Source organism: Calidris pugnax, unplaced genomic scaffold, assembly GCF_001431845.1.
Source record: "Calidris pugnax isolate Ruff unplaced genomic scaffold, ASM143184v1 scaffold111, whole genome shotgun sequence".
Taxonomy (NCBI): domain Eukaryota; kingdom Metazoa; phylum Chordata; class Aves; order Charadriiformes; family Scolopacidae; genus Calidris; species Calidris pugnax.
The window spans coordinates 3,612,833-3,632,130 of record NW_015090872.1 but is presented as its reverse complement, the minus strand read 5'-3'; the positions used below and the strand labels follow the sequence as shown (position 1 = coordinate 3,632,130).

Here is a 19,298-nt window from a genome sequence, read left to right as displayed (position 1 = left end):
ATTTCCAGCTGCAGCCCCCCCTGCACTGGCTGATGACAAGCGGGATGGAGTCTGGGCTGTGAGGGCTGGGTGGGAAATGCTTAAGAGAAAAAACCAAAACAGGCTTAGCAGATGCCTGTAAAGTTGAGGAAATTCACTGGAGAGATGAGCTGGAGAAAGGCAAAACCATGCAGTGATGTTTCCTTGACTTCTGCCGCTTGCTGCAGCCAGGCTGGCCTTCAGGGACAGGGCTCAGGCGCCGCGTGGCTGAGCTGGGGAAACCCACTGGTTTCTTGCTTCTGGGGTTATGGAAATCTCACGGTTTGTTTTCTTCTCTTTCGGTCTGTGAGAATGCACCAACCCAGGGTATCTGTCTGAGTTTCAGTGGAAAAAACGTGAGGTTGAGCTGATGTTAATGAGCTGAGCCTGGCGCACTGGAGACCTGCTCTGGGTTTCCCCAGGTGTGTCTGTGCTTGGTCTGTCTGAGCAGTCCAGCTCTGATGGCTTTGCATTCTCTGCAGGGTCAGCTGGAACTGCTTGGCTCAAATCTATGAAAACAGAAACTATCCAGGCCAGCCTGCGTGTGAGACACCAAATGCCCAGTTTCTTCTTCCAGCTGAAGGAGCTGTGGCTTTACTTGGTGAAAAGCTCTGCTCTCTTTCTAATGCTACACAGGCTCCAGTCTTTTGGCTTCCTAAAAACTGACATAAAATCCCTCTTCCCCTTTGCCTCTATTGGAGCAGAACTTCCTTATAGAACAGGTAGAGTACATCACGTTTCCAACAAATTGAGTGGGAACCACACAGATCTGCTTGCAAGAAGGCTGGGGAAGAGCTAGGTGGGAGCATCATGCTAAGTGTGCTGGGGTGAGCACCACCATGTGCTGGTGGGGTGAGAGCTCTCACACAGAAACTCCTCCGTGTGCAGGGGAGGTTTGCAGCAGCAGCTCTGCATTGCCCCGCTACCAACATGGATCAATTCTACCCCACATTTGTAAGTAAAGTGGGATGGAACAGGCTAATGGAAACCAGACCGTGTTGTTCCAGGGGTAAGAAATCAGGGTGTGGGACAAGCAGCCTTTCCAGATTTAGAGAATTCGCCAAATTTGGATATTTTATGACAGAGGGGAATGAACCTGGCTCTGCAGAACTGTCCATTGCTGGGACCAAGCACCTGCTCCTGAGAAATGGGTGGAAGCATCACTACCCAGCTCTCCTCTCCATGCAGATGGCTTCCTAGCGAACCGTGCTCTTCTGGAGACATCAGGTGAAATGTCAGAGCAGTTGCTGTGCTGGGGAACAGTGTCCTGTACCCTACTCTCATGTTTTCCATCAGGAATGGTATCAGCCCGTCTATAATGTGCTTGACACGGTGTCCTCCCGCAGAATGCCGGACTGAAATGTGGTTTTGCACATCAAGTCTACATAACTTCTGGTGCTGGTGGCGATGACAAATTCAGGCAGAGGGCAGCGAACAGCCCAGGACCTGGCCACAGGAGGCAGACCCTCCCTGCCTGGTTCAGCAGTTGGTCTGTGAAACTGGCAGGAGGACATGGCACAGGACACCCCATCCCTTGGCTGCCTGCAGCATCCACACACCCCCGGCCCTTCCTGTCCCTGCCGAGGGGCTGGTTCCCCTCTTCCCATTTCCCACCTCCCTCCAGGCTGGGCCCTTTGCATGCCTGCCTGCTGCCTCCCAGGGAGAGGATGAAGTCCAACCTCAGAGCGATGGCAGCTGAGCAACACCCCTGTCCACGTGCCACTGCCAGGCCGGAGGGGACCTGGACCTACACCTCTCAGCCTCTGATGGGAACAATGACCAGCAGCAAAAATAATGCAGTTAAGAAGTTAATGCAACTTTGCATTTTCATGGCAGCTTCTGTCTCCAGATGTCAAAGCCCTTGCCCTGGAGAGACAAGTGAATATTGGCCCAAGGGGAGAAATCCCCACTTGTGTCAACAGGGCTTCGATGCAGATCTCTTCTGACTTCTCCACGATGTAGGTAAATGCTTTGAGGCATCAGAGGGGAAGTTGTGAATCTTAATTAACTTCTTCCATAGCACAATCTCAGCTCTGCAATAACTCAGAGAGGAGAGGCTCCTCGCTGGGGCAGCGGCGCTGGCATTTCTACAGCTGCAGACGTCGCTGAGCATCCCTCCTGTGCCAGGCGTCCCTCGGCCCACCGCTCCCCAGGCCAGGCTGTAGGGTGTCTGGCCTCGTTAGCACTGCTCCTGCCACACTGGTGCCTGAGCTGCTCCACGGTGCAGAGCCCTGCTGAGCTCTGCCATTTCTTGGCTGTGCTTTATGGAGCTACCTCCGCAGGTTTCAGCGTGGGCATACGGCTTGCGTGGTTGCAGGGGAGTCAGCTAAGTCTGTTGTTTATGCTGTTTCCAAATGATAAATGATCTCTGCTTGGGGTGTAACTTTGACAATGAAAGGTTAAGGTGGATATGCTTTAGAAGGGGCTGCTACGGGAGCCAGCAGAGCGACCTCCATGGTCCCTGCTCAGGGGGTCACAGCAGTGGGGTGCAAAATGGGTCCAGAGAGCGTGGTGAGCTCCACATCTGCAACATGGTGCTTTTTCACTCCCCCCTGCATCAGCATCCTGGGCCAGTGGTTTAAATCTGGTACACATCCTTGTGTATGTATATACATATATATATTTGTGTTTTTATGTATGCGCACACACATATGGACACATGTGCATACTAACTTTTTATTGGGATATGAAAAAATCTGATTTTTCAAGAACCTTCAAAATATATTCGTATATTTCTTCTCACTACACAATTCTTGTAGTTTTTTAAATCATGAAATATGCTAGTCTAGAATGAAACAGGGAAAAACTTCTTTAGCTGATGCACATGGATTACAAGTGAGGCACAGGGTACGTGCTGGTGCTGCTCCAGGAGTCCCAGCTGAGCAGGTCCTGCTTGCTCTGCCTCTTACTTTCAGCTGGTCAAACACAAAAATATTGTCTCGGCTTTATTTGGCTAGTAAGAGTTTGTTATGTTTGCCTTAGGAACTGGATATGAATGAAGATAACAGCTGGGCTCATGCTGGTGAGTGGAGCAGGATGTGGGGGGAGTGGTGGAGCCGGGTTGTTGGTGAGGTGACCCCACCGTGACAACACCTGGACCCTGAGTCAGGGGCTGCTCTCTCCTGCACAGCAGCAGGGATGGAGATGGGTTCATCCCCTGTGCTGAGGCAGGTCCGTGCAACTCTGGATTTTACAGATATGGGCCAGCTCCTTCTTCAGGACCGGCAAGGACCACTCTGAAAGACGCAGGCAGGGGAGCAGTGTGTGCATCCCACCTGGTTGTCAGAGCTGCCACAGAACTGCAAAGCCAAGCAGCTTCACAGAACATCAGGAAGAAGAAAGATGAAACATTTTTCCTCGTTATTTGCTGTATAACAAACAATGCCATGAGATGTAATACAAATTATGCATTAAGAAGATACATTAAGAAGAATATGCATATTAATTAAGAAGCAAATGATGAAAAAAAGTTGGGGGCCAGGGCAACTTGGAGTAGCCCTTAGGCATTGTTAAAATCTAGGGAGATACAGTTCAGCATGGGGAGGCAGAGTGGGGGCAGAGCTGACAAACCAGAGCTGACAAACCTTTTACAAAAAAACCCAGCAATGTTTTGCCGTTCATAGTAAAAGTATTTAAAAAATGGCATAAAAGTCAGTGAGGTCATCTGGCAAGTTGCTAGAGCTTGAAGGATTTAGTTTTCAGAGGGGAGTTCTAGGAGGCACCTGTGCCTGGTTTCCACAGCAGGTGATGGGTGATGGTGGGATTGCTCCTCACACACAGCTGGGTGGAAGGAGGCTGCAACCCCTGCAGATGCGTGGGTGGCTGAGGAAGTGGTTGTTTCCCTGTCCACCTCCTCTCTTCTCTGCTCTGAATGTTGTTTGCGTGGCCTATAAGGAGCGCCTCATCTCCAAGGCACCTACATAATCCCCCTGAAGGTAGTGTTTGGTGGCATGATGCTCTTCTGATCAACCTGTCCGTGTCTGGGCTGGCTCAGCTGTACCTGGGGTGAGTGATTTGGTTGCTTTAACTGTCTTGCAGAAGTTTATGGGTGGAGACCCTCTGATACAAGGACAGGCTGAGAGAGTTGGGGTTGCTCAGCCTGGAGAAGAGAAGGCTCCGGGGAGACCTTAGAGCCCTTTCCAGTCCCTAAAGGGGCTACAGGAGAGATGGGGAGGGACTCTTGATCAGGGAGTGGAGCAATAGGACAAGGGGTAAGGCTTTTAAACTGAAAGAGGGGAGATTTAGATTAGATATTAGGAAGAAATTCTTGACTGTGAGGGTGGTGAGACACTGGAACAGGTTGCCCAGGGAAGTTGTGGCTGCCCCATCCCTGGAGGGGTTCAAGGCCAGGTTGGATGGGGCTTGAAGCAACCTGGTCTGGTGGGAGGTGTCCCTGCCCATGGCAGGGGGGTTGGAACTGGATGATCTTTAAGGTCCCTTCCAACTCTAACCATTCTATGATTCTATGCCTTGTAAGCCTGTTTGTGGTGTGGTTACACTGCTGCTCTTTGTGAAAGGTTTTGACTTTGTTTATTTGTATTGTTTGATGAGAGCAAGTTTGCAGGGCTGTTTTCTGGGCAGGGTTCTTCTTGCTTCTGGCCCTGAGGCTTTGGGAGGATGCAGTGCAATGTGAAAGGTACCTCTGGGAAATGCTCTTTGCCTTTGTGTGTTGCAGAGGGTTGTTCAGCAGCACTGAGCCAGGCTGCCTCTCTCGGGCAAGCAGGAGGGAGGCATCTCCCCTCCATTCCGTTCTGTGTGCAGTTCTTCAACTGAGATTGTGAAGCCCCCAGCTACAGTGGTTGCATGAGGAAATGAGGGCTTTTGGGACCTCAGAGAGGACGAAGAGGTACCATTTGGTTTGTTGAAACTAAAAAAAACCAAAACCCAAGGAGAGCTTTATGTACAGAAATGATGAATTGTGTGCGCTGCTAGGTTAAAAATGTTAGTGGTGGGTTCAGGTGTCTGCGTTTTGTCCTACAAACACTTGCTATAGTGTTGTGTTCCTTCTGAGCATTGTGCTTCTGAGATGTAGCCCGGTGTGTGTTATGAGCAAAACCCCTATGTTTTTTTCCTCATTTGATGTCTGTAGATTTGCTGGGCATCCTTGTTCTCCACCACCCTGATGCATCCTTGCCTTCACAAGGTCTAAAGGTGCTGGTGATAGTCTGTGCCTCCATTGCAACCCATTTCTTTTACTTCCCAGACTCAGTTCAATGCTATTGATATTCCTAGTTTTCTTCATACCAGCTACTTTCCAAATAACTCACTGGAAAAAAAGGCAGATGTCTTCATAAGGTCTTACCCCAAGGAAGAGAAGGTTATTTTCATCTAGACATTACCAAACAGCGTGTCTGCTTTTGTTTACTGCATATGCCATATTGATGTTTGTTTGAAACCTTAACTTTTTAGAACTTCTCTAGAGCTAATAATTTACAAGTTAGTACGTCTGGTGGTGGTTGGATGAAGTAGTGATGAACCTTTTTGCTTGAAATGTTCTTCAGTTATGGAATTCTAATACATCAGGTCAGCTGCTCCAGTGATTGTCCCAGAATCTTTTGATTTTGAAAAGGGAAATTCAAATCCAGCAAATCGTATTAGCAAGGCGTTCAGGAAGTGCACCAGGGAGCAAACCAGGATGATCCAGAATGAATTTGCAAACTGTTCACTATGAGTCTTGAATGTAAAACTTCCCTCTTTGAAATTAGCAATTTTCTCTGAAAGGTGGTGGATTTTCACTTCTGAAGAGAAGAGAATCATGATGAGGCAGCCACAGGAACCTGAAATGGAGAGGGAGATGCTCATCATCTTGACCATCCCTGCAGCGAGCCCATGTCATGCACATCCCAACCAAATGCTATATTGATAGTGTTATTATGGCTACCATAACTTAGCTTTAGCAGGGGTTCTTTTTGGCATCCAAGCCAACAGTTGTTGAAATTACTAAGCTTTTTTTAGTTGAATTTGGCTTAGGACCCATAATATTTAGCACGGTTGCTTTAGTGCCCTAATCCAGCAACGTGTCTGTGTTCTTTTTCAGCTTTAAGCTGCTCATTGTCCCATTGAACATAACTGAACTGTCTGCATGTTTAAAGATAAATATGTACTTAAGTCCTTTATTAAATTATGATTGTAATACGTAATACCTTGTAAAGTAATGGCAAATCTTATTGTCAGCCAAGCCAGCGATACAGAGAATGGGCTTTACCTTCTCTGTAAGTGGCAGAGGGACAGGGATGGTCCGTTATCCCTGTTGGTGGAGTTTTTTTGGAGACTGCCATTATAGCAAGTTGCTGTCAGTCTCTCCCTCTCCACTTCTCAATTCCTCCCTTCCTTGAGAAAGTCTTGCTGGTGTAAGTGGTGATCTTGCTTGCACAGCTGGAAGCCTCTCATCGTGGTGAATTCGGGCAGTTGCATCACTGACTTCTTTTTTTTTTTTTTTTTTTTTTTTTTTTTTTGGGGGTTTGTTTTTTTTATCCCCCCCCAGCCTTTTCCCTGTTCTGGTGTGATTTCTAGTTCTGACTCTGTGCTGTGCATCTGTGATGTGGCCCCAGCTCTGGGTCCTCAGAGCTCCTGGGCACCATCCCCTTTTTCTACCAGCTGACACAGAAGGGCCAGAAGTGCAGGGGCTCCCTGTGCCTGTCCCCCTGCCCTCCCTCGCAGAGGATTTGGCATTTTATCTCTAACTCGAATTTGGAAAAAACATCTTTTGATACAGTCAAATCATCCACCTTTCTGCCTAGCTTTATTTTCCCAGTTTTGAGTCAATGCAGTCGTGGTCCTTACCACAGTCTCCTATGTCAATAAATTGGTCAAGGCAAGTAGCAGACCTGGAGAGGTGTTAGCCCGAGGGTGGGTGGTACTTACAGGCAATGAAGCTCCAGAGGTACAACCCGATGGGGCCGTGCAGGGTTTCGTAAGGGCTGCCAAAAGCATTGAACATGAAGAAACCTGCTCCCACCAGAGCAAAGACGATCAGTACTGTACAGAAGAGAATGACACTAACATGGATACTGGCAGGGATAATTTTGAGCAAATCTGGAAAAACTAAAAACAAAACAGACAAAACATTATTACACAAATTAGGAAAGTCGTTTTAGAAGCCAGGCCAGGGATTTCTTTCTGATTTTTTATAATTGTTTTAATTGTGCTCTTCCAAATGCAAACAAAGGTGAAAATGAAGTTCTTAACTAGAAACAGGTTTTCATGGATGCTTGGAGGCAGAAGCTTTTTGTGATACTCAGAAGTGTAGACTGGCCAGCAGAGAAAGACTAGCTCCAGGGAAAGGTTTCCCTCCCCTTCTCGAGCATGTTTCCCTTTGTGTGTTGCTGCCCCTGCCACAGCTGTGCCCCGTGATGTATGCAGAATGGCACCTTTGTGATCCTGGCACCCTGCCCATGGCTCCTTAAATGCTGGGGACCTGATCTGGATCATCATCCTCAGCGGCTGCTCCGTCACCCCGGTGCAGGCAGAGCAGACTCCTTTCCACCTGCAGGTGCTGTTCAGGGTGGTGTGAGGTTTTGGGGGTTATCTGTTCCTCAGAAACCAGATGATGCAGATGCAAGGTGGAGGGTAACATGCCTACCATCTGTGAAGGGGGTGTTTGGTCCTTTAACATGAACAGCATATTCTTGTGTGTGGTTTATTTAGATCTGATGTGTCTCAAGTGCACAAACATTAGGGTCTGGCCACTTTGCTGGGGAGGCAAAGAGCTTCTCCAGGTGTGGATGCTGATTCCCTTTCTATTTCAGAGCAGCAATTTCACCACTTCAATTTATACAAATATACAGTGCTGTTTGGGTAAGTTTATACCCAAAATATGTGGGTATTTTTCTGAAAACCTTAGGCAATAGATCTGTAAGTTAAAAGGTCCACATCTTATTATGAAGAAGTAGGAGATCATTAGTGAAGCCGCAGTGCTGACATCCTGGCAGGTTAATTGTGTTGTGCACTGTGTGTTGCTGGGAGACGTTCAGGGCTCTGGGAACACGATATCTGGGGAAGAGAATGTGTGAAGTTGTTTATAGTATGGAGGCTCCTTGTGAAAATCCACTAACAGTTATTGCCAAGGAGACAGGCAGACACTTAAAGGATTGGAGGTTTCTTACCTCCTATCCCTCGGGATTTTTCTATTTTTAGAAAATAGGGAGAAAAAAAAAGGTATTTTGATAAAAACCCTTAAAAATAAAAAAGGGATATACATCTGTACGTACATTAAACTTAAGTTATTTTTAAAATACGGTACTAAAGAGGGAGAAGTTACTAAAAGTTACATCAGAATTATTTGCAACAAACTCTATGAATGAAATTTTGAAAGAGTAAGCGAATTTTATATGATCAAAATTTTCTCCCCTGTATTTCCCCAAGTAAAACACCCGTGGAACTTTTTGTGCCTGGAAACCCAAGGCCAAAAAGGGAAGATGATAAATCAATGAGAGGAAATGGACAAATCATGCAATAAAAAAAGTGGGGTACCAGGATAAGATGAGACAGAAGACACAAAAGGAGTGTGCAGCTGGGAAGGGGGTGCTGCCCCATCCTCCAGCTGCTCCCCTCCTGCTGGCGGGTGAAATGCTGGGTGTTTGTGGCAGAGGTTTGCTCTGGGGAGTGGAGCGTTAAGGAGGACATTGCTTGGGAGATGCTGGTACTGCCTGTGTCACACACTTAATGGAACACTTCCGCCATGTGCTATAGAATTTTAAGTTTCCAAAAGCTGGAAACTTTCACATCAGCTGCCTTTGCCATTCCATCTCTCGCCCCAGGTGCTGCCCCAGCAGAGTCCTGGGAGCAGGTCAGGACCCCCAAGTGGGAAGCAGCAGCCAAATGGTGTGTCCGCTTTTGCACTTTGTTAATGATTGCTTCATTAATGACCACTGCGGGACGAAGCTCTGCCTGACGGGCTGTGCTGAATCCCAGCCGTGTAATGGCCGGTGTGACTATGTATGCAAAAATTTAGGAATACTTTATTTTAAATATTTTTTTCATGCAGCTTTTTAGCTACTACTTCAAACTGTGATTCTGCTTAGCCAGGGCACAAGGGGATAGTCAATCAGACTCGGTCTGAGAGAATAATTTTTAATCATTCATGTTTGTTTGGCAACAACGGGTGTTTTAGAAGAAATCATCAAACACACTTAACTGCTCCCGATCCACAGGGGCACGATTAAAGCGGGGGTAATAACGCCTCGGCGCTGCCTCGCTGCAGCTGTAACATGCAGAGAGTAAAAAAAGCCTCAATAAATTACTCTACCTTGTAAAATGTTTACCAGCAAACAGTTCTGCAGTTTGCCACACAGTAAACACAAAGAAGCAGGTAATGTGGCGTCGAGTCAATTTATCTCCCTGACCAAATGAAAGGGAAATTAATGAAGCAAATGTTTGTAAACTATTCTTGAAGCTGCGCTAAGTGAATATCACCTTTTGTGGTGTTGATGGCTGGCTGGGAGCAGAGAGGGGGACCCAGTGCCCACGGGGGACTGTGGTCTGGGGACCTTCATTGGGCACGGGGGCATGTGGAGCCCTGTGACCACTGTTTGTGATGCTGCCCAAGTGCAGGGGGGTTGGGGCTGCTGGGTCCAGGCCAGGAACACAACTGCCCACTGTCTGGGCATGTGCACAGCAAAATTACCTGTTTACTAAATGTACCTGTTTATCTAAAGGAAGAATTTGCCTGTGTAAAAGGCAGGAAGGCTGGGGAGAACCTGTTTAGAAAGGCCTACAGTGACAGGACGAGGGGAAATGACTTCAGGCTGGAGGGGAACAGATTTAGACTGGAGATTAGGAGAGGGCTCTTCACTGTGAGGGTGGTGGAGCACTGGAACAGGTTGCCCAGGGAGGTGGTTGAGGCCCCATCCCTGGAGATATTCAAGGAGAGGCTCGACGAGGCCCTGGGCAACCTGGTCTAGTTGGGGATGTCCCTGCTGACTGCGGGGAGGTCGGACTAGATGACCTTTGGAGGTCCCTTCTGGCCTGGGCAATTCTATGATTCTATGCCCAGTTGTGCCACTGGTGCTTCAATTCCTTCTATCATCCTTGTAAAACGCAAAGCATGTTTTAGAAGCTAGACTTTGTGTTTATTAGGCTTTATATTGCACATTTCATGTATTTACAAGCATAAGAAGCAGTCGTACTGTTAGCCTGGTATACAGCACAATCTTTCTGTTGTAGCACTCAGCTAGCCAGCAAAAAGGCTGAGGAGCCCCTGCCTCTGCAGAACTTGTACAAAGAACAGCATTAATCCTTGCAACACTATCTGATCTTTTGGGAGAACACACAAAACTGTGTCGTTAATAATACAATTCTTTATTGTTTATTTTAAGAAAACATATTACTGTGTCGTATTGAATATTTCCCTTGGCACCTGCATTTATAGTGGTTTATGTCATTAAAATTTTATATGTGACATATCAGGAAAAATTAATTCCAGCAGCTATATTGTCTTGAAAGGAAAACATTCCTTCATTGTAATGAATGAAATTGTGTGTTGGGTATGCATGCCAGCGACCTTTAGAAAATGAACTGCTGACCCAGAAACTGATGAGAATCAGCAAGAGCAAATGAGGCAGAAGGCTTTCCCCAGCCGAACTGGGTTTGCTGGCAGGGCAAATTCATTTTACAATTAAAAGAGATATAGTGGTCAGAGGGGAGCATTTAATGGGAACAAACATAGAACTAAATCATTTAGCCTATTTTCCGTGCCTTTTCTTCTCAGACAGGCTAAAGTGCACTTTGGTGCATTAAGCTGTGGATGTGTATATTGTATATGGTTATCCTGCTTCCCGGGAGGCTCCCAGTGAGTTCCTGAGAGCTCTGGCTTGGATGGGATGGTTCTGCTGCAGCCCCAGAGAAGGTGAACCAGCCCCTTCGTGAAGTGACCGCTTCTAGTAGAGGTATATTTTGCTAAGCCACCCAACCACTTTTCCTAAATATAAATCCTGTTAAAGGCAGTGTTGTGTTTGCTTTTTAATCAAAATAAAAGGTGATCTGAGAGCAATTTGTAAGGAGGACATCAACACTTCCACCATCAGCTGTCAGCGACAGCTCACGGAGGCAAAGCCTGCCCTGTGGACTGCCATGTCCCTACAGCTGGGCTTGTGAAGTTATTTAGGCTGTAACTGGGCTACACTTCGGGTATACCCAGTGCCAAAGATCACCTTGTAGCAGTATCCTTTCTAAGGCTCACTGTGGACATGCAATAGAGTGAGTGAGAGCTATTCAAGTATTTCACTATTAATGCTTGGCTTGTGCAAAAGGAGAGTTAAAGGTAAAAGAATGCTCTAATAGGCAAGTTTGAGATGAGTGTGAGGTGGGTGAAGGCTCTGGGGTTGCGTTTCTGACCCCAGCACTTCAGCCCTGCTGGTTCTGCTGCTGCTGTGACCGATGCCCAAAGGGCAGGGCAGTGGGTATGGGGAAACGAGGGATGCTGCTCCATCCCAGGCATGGCAGCAATCTTCTGACCTGAGGAGTCTCAGGTGGAAGATTAAATCCAGCCTAGATTTCAGATCCTGGGAACAGGCATTGAAGCACGTTTTTCAAACCTCATTTTCTCTGTCTGAAAATGAGAATGGTGATATTTACTGACGTTGAGTGAATTGCTTTTTCAATGTTTTCTTCCTCATGCAATTCTTGAAAGCCCTGGAATTCTTTGGATATGTACATTAGGCACTCCTATTAAAGAAATTAATTTTTAATATTGTCCTGTGCAGTAGGATTCTGCAGCTCTGTATGAACACCCAGGTTTTGGGGTTTTGACCATTCTGAAGCGGGTTGCTTAGCTGGGACTAAACAAAAGCTTCACACAGTATTATTTTTGTTCTTTGGTTACATTTGTGTTTACATGCTCCATTGAAATAACACTAATGAGTGCAAATTTAGGAAACATTTGGATAGGAAAGGTTGGTTGTGTGAGATTCCTGAGAGCCTGGATAGAAAGTGTTTGGCCATAGTGAGAGCAAACTCCTTTAACCCTGCAGTAATTTTGGTTGAAAATGTTCTGCAGTACTTGCACAGATCTAGAGCTTCCCTAGATGTAGCATTGCAAGATACCTAAGATGTAATGATTAATATTATTAAATCATCACAAACAAGCTGTGCATTGTATTCTCTCTTCCACCTGTAATATTAATTCACACCGCTCGCAAAATTAAAAATATTTTCTAACTATTGCTACAATCACACTAGCAATATATTAAAATATTTCATCCATAACAAGATGAAATGTACAGATGGGAGCCTGAATGCAAGGGACATTAGTGAAACAGTTTAGAAGTATCTAAATAAAAAACATGTGAAAATAGAATTATTAGGGGCTGTCTCTAGCGTGGGGGCTGCCTGTCGTGGCTGGGGTTAGTCCTGCTGCATCTTGTCCTCGTTTTACAGAGTTTAGCTGTGCTTCACAGCTCCATCGCTGTAATGAACCTGGACAAATGTCAGTCACAGCCCTGCTGATTGCCAGCACCTTTGTCAGCTGTGGCTCATAACACTGTCACCTACAGCAGAAAATTAATTCCTTGGGATTTCGTAGACCCCTCTGGAAATTCACCCCAGCCTATAACTGGCAGGGTGGAATATCTGTGCACTGTGGCAGCAAACAAAGCAATCAAGGAGAACTCCAGCTGTATAAATAGACTAATGATGGAATTTAATTAGAGATGGAAAATATTAATATTATATTAAATGAATTTGGTCTACCACTCTGGAAAAAATGTTATGTAGTAAATAATTTCTGATACCTAATCTGGTAACCTTGCCTTGCCTTAAATGAGTCGTGTAAGCAGTTTACCAGTGCTGTTTTAGCAGAATGCTTCTAAACTGTGTTCTGTAATAACTTCAGGTGGCATATTGTATATATAACAAATGGCTGTTTGTTCACTTGATCATTTTATTGATCTTCTTATCCTTGAAGATAAATAGGTTATGAATATTACATGTAAAGCAAAGCCATTGCTAACAGTCTTTGATAAAATTCTGTACGTCAGATACCAAGTTCAGTTTGTAGATCAACCAACTGAGCATCAGCTGCTATCAACCAGCCGTTTCTCCAATTAATGCAGCGGGTTGCTAACTTTTTGTCTCCTTTGTTTCTCAACAGCAGCCAAAGGTATCTATGCCACAGCTCTTTCATGAGATTTCTGCTAGCTTAGTTCATTCTTTCATGATGGAACACAGAATGTAACATCAACACACACACACAGACAGAGGAAGATGACAGAGATAAATTGAAAAACAAAAATATATTTTTTTTTTAAAGTAATAGTATGAATCTTTTGAAATGTAGGTATCTGTGTAATGGAAATACAGATTGTTAAAAATGTTAGCCTGAAAAGAAAAGTCATTTGAACCTGAAGATCAGAACGCTGTAAGGGCAGCATTTGCTTTAGAATATTTGATGCTTGTTAGGCTCTGCCTGTGAGCAGGGGGAGGCTGGGGCAGCTCTCTCCCGTCTCCCCTCGCCGTCAGCAGCACTGCGCTAAATAATTCAAACGCCGTTGTTACTCACATGAAAACTGGAAAGGTCTCCCCCCGAGCCCGCACTGTCTCACGCGCTCGCCGTAGAAAAGCCCATACTGGATTTTGCCAATAAACTTCTCCAGCTCCTGGCCGGTGGCGTTGACGAGCAGGGCTCCCGTCTTGCAGAGTATCGTCCCCTTCACCCACAGCTGTGTGCCCACGGCCGCCGCCGTCCCCAGGGCACAGGCGAAGCTCAGCACCCCGGCGATGCAAAAGATGATTTTCTTCTGCTGAGCTGGCATGGTGGCATGCGAAGTCCTCTAAGGGATGCAGCTTTCAGCAAGGCAGAGACGAGGTCTTCATCAGCAGGGCGAGCAGGAGCGCTGCCCAGAACAGAGCCCCGGGCGCCCAGCCAGCCCTGCTGGTGGTGGGAACCCGCTCCTGAGGGACCTTGAGCAGCCACCTCCACCAGGCACAGGTTCCCTGAAAGATGCTGAAAAGGTTTATATCTTACCCGTCCCCTCCCATATCGCTCCAGCTCGCACACCGATGTTTTTAAGTAAGCTGGAAAACAGAGCAGTTTGTGGAGTGTTTCAGTGCATCCTCCGTGTCACTTGATAACAAGGGTTTAAGATGACAGAAGGAGCCTCTCTGTAATTTGATGATTGCTCTGCTCTTCCCAGCCCCCTGTCTGACTGGGTGAGTGGGGGGTTTCAGAGACAGGCTTAGTTGCTGCCTCCAATTATCTGCTCTCCAAAAAGGAAGTTTTCAGAAGGTTTTATTTTTCCAGGTTTTCCCATAGAGCTAGCAATGCTGAGCTGCTCTTTTTTCTGGTGTGTGTGGTTTTTCTTTTTTTCTTTTTTTTTTTTGGGTGGTTGTTCCTACCACAATGGCACAGGTAACACACAGGTCCCTGGCTGAGCCAGGAGGCCCCTTTGCAGTATTTGGTTGCATGTGGGGGCTTCCTTTTCCCTGCAAAGGTGTTCCCTGAAAGGCCAGTGTGTTTGTTATGTATTTATTGCATTGTTTTGGCTACTGTAGGCCATTCAGACAAATATTTCAATTCAGGTTTTAAACACACAGAAATTTTCTCTTACTTGTTTACAGAAGACTCAGTCTGCCCGAGTCTGGGTGGTTTGTTAACTGGATGCATATCTATTGCAGGAATGCTCTTCAGGTGGTTTCAGAGTATTGTATCAGTTTGGCTTAAAGACCGAGTCTGGTTTAACTACGTATGTTTTAAGACAACCTTGGAATTAAAATGAAGCAGGGCTGTGTAGAGACAAATGATTTTTTTTGCTTAAATAAAGCTGTGGTTCGTGCTGTGATCGTTGTATGTAACCAAAAGATGGCACATTGCTGTATCGTTGGGGTCTGTGACCAGTGAACTTGAACTGCACACAGTGCTGAATCCATACAGGTTTGGGGAAATGCGTATTTTTAAAGATGGTTTTGAATATTTTACTTGAGTAGAATGTATTTATTGTTCCCTGAAGAGGGACTGTCATGTTTTAGTATGATTATCACCAGCACAATAGCAGTGAAAGCAACAGACTTGAACGTGTGCATGTAAAAGTGACTGTGTCCTAGGAGGAATTTGATGGGGTGGGGAGAATTTATTGCATTTATCTGGTTTGCTGACTACTTTTTCTAGTTTTCTGACAGTCTTTCCATATGGAGTAGTAGTTTATGCCACGAAAAAATTCCATAGTGTTCTGAATGAGCCAAGGTGTTTCAGAATCCCTCAGAAAAGCGTCAGTGGTGACCCAGGAGCAGCCAGTGCCGAGGGGGCTTTGCCCCACAGCGTTTGGCTGTTCCTTGCAATAGGCCGGGCAGTGGCTGGTGGTGTGGAGACAGCAGAGATGAGATCGGGCTGGAGATGATGCTGTGCATAGAGAAGCTGGAAATCAGAGTGAAAAATTGTCCTGGAGTTTGCCCTGGAGTAACTTTTTCTTGGAACATCCATTTTCAGCTATGGATCCTGGCGGCATTTGTTTGAAAACAATTCAGTTAATATGCGTTTTGACAGGCAGTACAAGTCCCTCTCTAACTCCAGCTGTGAATTCTGCAGGAAACAGTAAGGAGGCATTTGACAGGATCTGTTTGTGTTTGCACAGTAACACAATGTTACTTTCTGGACTGTTAAAATAATATTTCCCGGTGTCTGGGGTACTGTGTTTATCAAACAAGCACGGGAAAAGGAATTCATGCTTCCTGATGTTAAAGATGGGCAGTTCTAGAAAAGAAGGTCTCCTAAAATGAGCTTTTTGACAGGTTTTTGTAGCATCTTCCCTTTTCTAGAGCATGTGAAGCAACTAATGGGTTATTTCTTTCCCTCAGATAATTAACTGAAAATGTGAAACTGAGGTTTCTGATGATCACAGAAAATATTTTACCGCAAATGCTGCGTGCTCTACCACAACGCATGTTGCTTTGAATGTATGACAATAGCAAAGGAGACACTCCAAATCACAAGATAAAAGGAGAAACAAACATTTGTTTCTTCCCTCAGAAGCAGTAGATTTCCCACTTCATGGTAAAATCACGCTAGAAGCAAGACTTAGGCGAATCGCTGTTCAAGGTCAAGCTCAAAAACCAAAAAGAAGTAACCAAGGAATATGGTAAAACTGCTGCTGTGACTGGGTGTGACAGAGGTAAGGGATGACACTGGCCTGAGCGCCTGGATGCTCCTTTTGGGAGCAATACATCACGCAGCACCAGGGACCGTTTCACAGCCTGTTGCAGCCTCAGGTCTTGCCTGACAGTTCCATCCCGTTCACAGGAGAAGAGCATTCCTCTTCAGCTTACTCAGCTTGCTCAAGTCCCTGCTCTCACCCTGTATGTCCGAGATGCTACCAAATCTGCTGCTGTTTTTCCCTGTAATGTTGGAAATGACTGCCCTTCTCTGCACTGGCTCAGACAGGCTCTGGAGACCCTGGTTGTCCCCATTGCTGTAGCTCCTCTCTTGTGGGCTGGCTGCCTGGGGCCTTCTCCTTGGTGAGGAGAGATGCTGCTCCTCCCTGCCTTCTGCCCTGTATCAGGTTCAGCTCCTTCGTCCTGTGTCCCCATGGGAGTTGGGACAGTTGCAGAGCAAAGCTGCACCCCAGGACCTCTCCACACATCCTGGCTGCTCCTTCTCTTTGTCTTGCTTTTTGCTCCCAGTTTTTCTCCAAGTCTATTGCTGATGGGATGTTTCCATTCCTGACCCCCTAAATACCTATTTCTCCCTTCAGGCCTGCATAAAATGAAAAAAAGATAAAGGAAAGACTGTTGTGGTTGTTTAGCTTATTAGAAAAAAAGGTAAGGTGAGGCTATATTATCAGACAGTCTTGACTGGATACTGAGCTATACAGGGGTCTTGTCTCTTTTGCTGTACTTGTGCAGTGGCATGACAGTCTTGGGAGGCTTTTCCACCCATGCCATTACTTTGTGGAGATCTTGGTACTCTTCTTCCCTGTTTAATGTGGTGTTACCTGCTCCTGTGTAGCTGTTCCTGAAAAGGGTTCATTTAAATTTTTGTTGATGCACTTTCTCCTCAAATTTTCTCTCAACCACTAACTTTAAAAACCCTAAATTTAAAGGAATAGACTATAATACCTCTCGGCCCAAGTTACTGCAGTGTTGTATGGTGATTAGCTAATAAATTTCACTTTTCATTGTAAGTACAACATGATGTTGTGTGAGCACTAGGGGTGATGTATAAAATGCTGCCATCCATGTGACTTTGGTCACAGCTGGAGGTGCTCAGCTCCTGCCCAGGGTGAGCAGCACCATGTCCCGCTCTGGTTCACTGACTCTGCGTTTGGCAACAGATGCAGGTCAACAGCGCACGAGGTGAACAACCACTGTGGAAAATGCACTGAAATAAATATTTTTTTTGATGGGAGCAAATGCCCATTAAGTGAGGAGTGGTTACGAACCCCTCATTTTTTCTCCCAGAGATGCCTAAGCCCCAGTTTATGATACTTAAGGGTAAATATGCAATGGGAGGTATAGATAGATGAAGAACATACGTGAACCTGGAAAGCAGTAATAGCATACATTTCTCACAGAAATTGACGTGTCCTGTGCCAGCTTGATCTTTGGCAATCACTGCAGTCAAACAGACACTTTATTTTTAATTTAACTGATTAAATTTGTTCTATGGTAAGCACAGAGTAGAAAAAGATTTTAGGACCTCCAAAAGTGCCGCCAAGTTTTGTAAAAGATTTGGATTCTATAACTCTTACAGATGAAAACTGCTGTATATCCACACCCATGTAACAACTCATGATATATGAAGAATTGATGTTGGTTACATTCTGCTCCTTTCCACCATGTTACAACTGCTGTAGAGTTGATATCAATTTACCAGAAAGGCCATCGTTGGTTGTAGAAATGTTCAGGATGTAAGCACCAGGAGTGATGACTTCACAAAGACCAGTAACTGAACCGAGTACTGTAGTGATGGATAGTGCAAATCTATAGCCAGATCTCTAACCCTGATCTATGGACTTCATGGGGCCAGTCTCTGCTGGGACACTTGCACTGCAGAGGTGCTGTAAAATGCAAGCGAATCAACAGAGAACAGCAAGTGCCACAATGAGATTGTCAGACCATTCTGCATGACAAAAAACACCAAAAGACTAGGATCTATCCTAGTCTTGTTTAAGTACATCAAGATGTGTTTGACAAAGTCCCTGGAATATAATGTAATGATATTATCTTAAAATATGCATGATACTAATCTTCCTGAAGCCAGGGATCACAACACTGATCTAGTGTGCCAGTGTAACTTACGAAAAGCTCTGAAGCAATTTTATTTGCTGGTGGAGTGAAGGGAAAAAGCTGAAAAACACTCCTGGTCCCTGGATCATGTCCTTGGATCATATGTGAGGTCTGATAAACCTGTCAAGGAAGGCATCTCAGAGCTAGAGTTTGAAGTTTGAAGGTCTCAGGCTTGTTGAGCCTTGCCTTTGGTGAACAACACAGTGCGATGTCATGGAAGATAATTGAGTTACCAAAAGTGACAAAGATTTAAATAGAAGATGTATTAACAAATATGAGACACTGTAGGGCATTACTATCCTACTTTATTGTTATCACCCAGTTCAGCCTCAGCTTTTAAGTGATCTGTGGTTTGATTAGATAATTGCTTAGACACAAAGAAATGTGATTTGGCTGTATTTCCTATTCTTGTCCATACTAAGTTCGAACATAAGCTTATTTATAGAGCACTGTTGTTAATTTTATTTGGACTTGGAAGATTAGACAGTTGGTTGCAAGTATTTCCAAAGCACCTCGTGTTTGTAACGTCCTGGAGATGTAGCACAAGGATGGAATCTGGCACAAATAATGGATAGAAAGTGGGGGAAAAAAGAAAAGTTTTCATGCTTGTTTACTGTAATGCTAATAGAGGAATGTACCTACCACTCCAATACCTAAGGAGGTGGCACCTATACCGAGAGGGGAAAGTGTTCTGCCCAGCAGGAGGCTAATTACAGGCTGTGATGGGGACAGTAGCCCCGTTTCAGGAAGGTGGGCACGTACGGGCCACCCACCTGCACGCTGGAAAAAGGGGGAATCCTGAAGCTTTAATGTCGAGCTACTTTTGTTTCGGGAGATCCGTTCATCAGAAACCGCACCGGCGCTGGCGGCGCGTTTCCCGTCCCGCTTGGCCGATCCACGGGTACCGAGCGGCCCCTGGTCCCCGGGAGCATCCTCGGGGGTGGGGGGAGCAGAGCTGCGTGTCCCGGGAGTGGCGACCGAGAGGAGATGGCCCCGGTGGCCCCCCAAGGGCTACCCAGGGCTGGCTGGGGCAGGGCGAGGGGAGAAGGCGAGGTGGAAGATGGGGG

At 45.8% G+C, this 19,298-nt stretch overlaps 1 protein-coding gene across 1 annotated transcript; it reads right to left on the bottom strand.

Annotated features, from left to right (window-relative positions):
* Window positions 1–5,143: 5,143 nt before the first annotated feature.
* Window positions 5,144–13,766, bottom strand: CLRN1 (clarin 1). Its single transcript, XM_014945855.1, has 3 exons — window positions 13,514–13,766; window positions 6,883–7,062; window positions 5,144–5,795 (listed from the first exon to the last, which is right to left on the bottom strand). The coding sequence occupies exons 1-3, from the start codon at window positions 13,764–13,766 to the stop codon at window positions 5,530–5,532; spliced, it is 699 nt and encodes a 232-aa protein (XP_014801341.1). The 3' UTR covers window positions 5,144–5,529.
* Between the last annotated feature and the right edge of the window lie 5,532 nt (window positions 13,767–19,298).

Bases quoted from the DNA above. Each gene is read 5' to 3' on its own strand.
- CLRN1 (XM_014945855.1), bottom strand. From the start codon at position 13,766: ATGCCAGCTCAGCAGAAGAAAATCATCTTTTGCATCGCCGGGGTGCTG. The intron at 7,063-13,513 runs GTGAGTAACAAC...TTTTGTTTTTAG, and splicing joins GAGACCTTTCCAGTTTTCAT to TTTTTCCAGATTTGCTCAAA. The intron at 5,796-6,882 runs GTAAGTACCACC...TCTCCATTTCAG, and splicing joins CCTCTGGAGCTTCATTGCCT to GTTCCTGTGGCTGCCTCATC.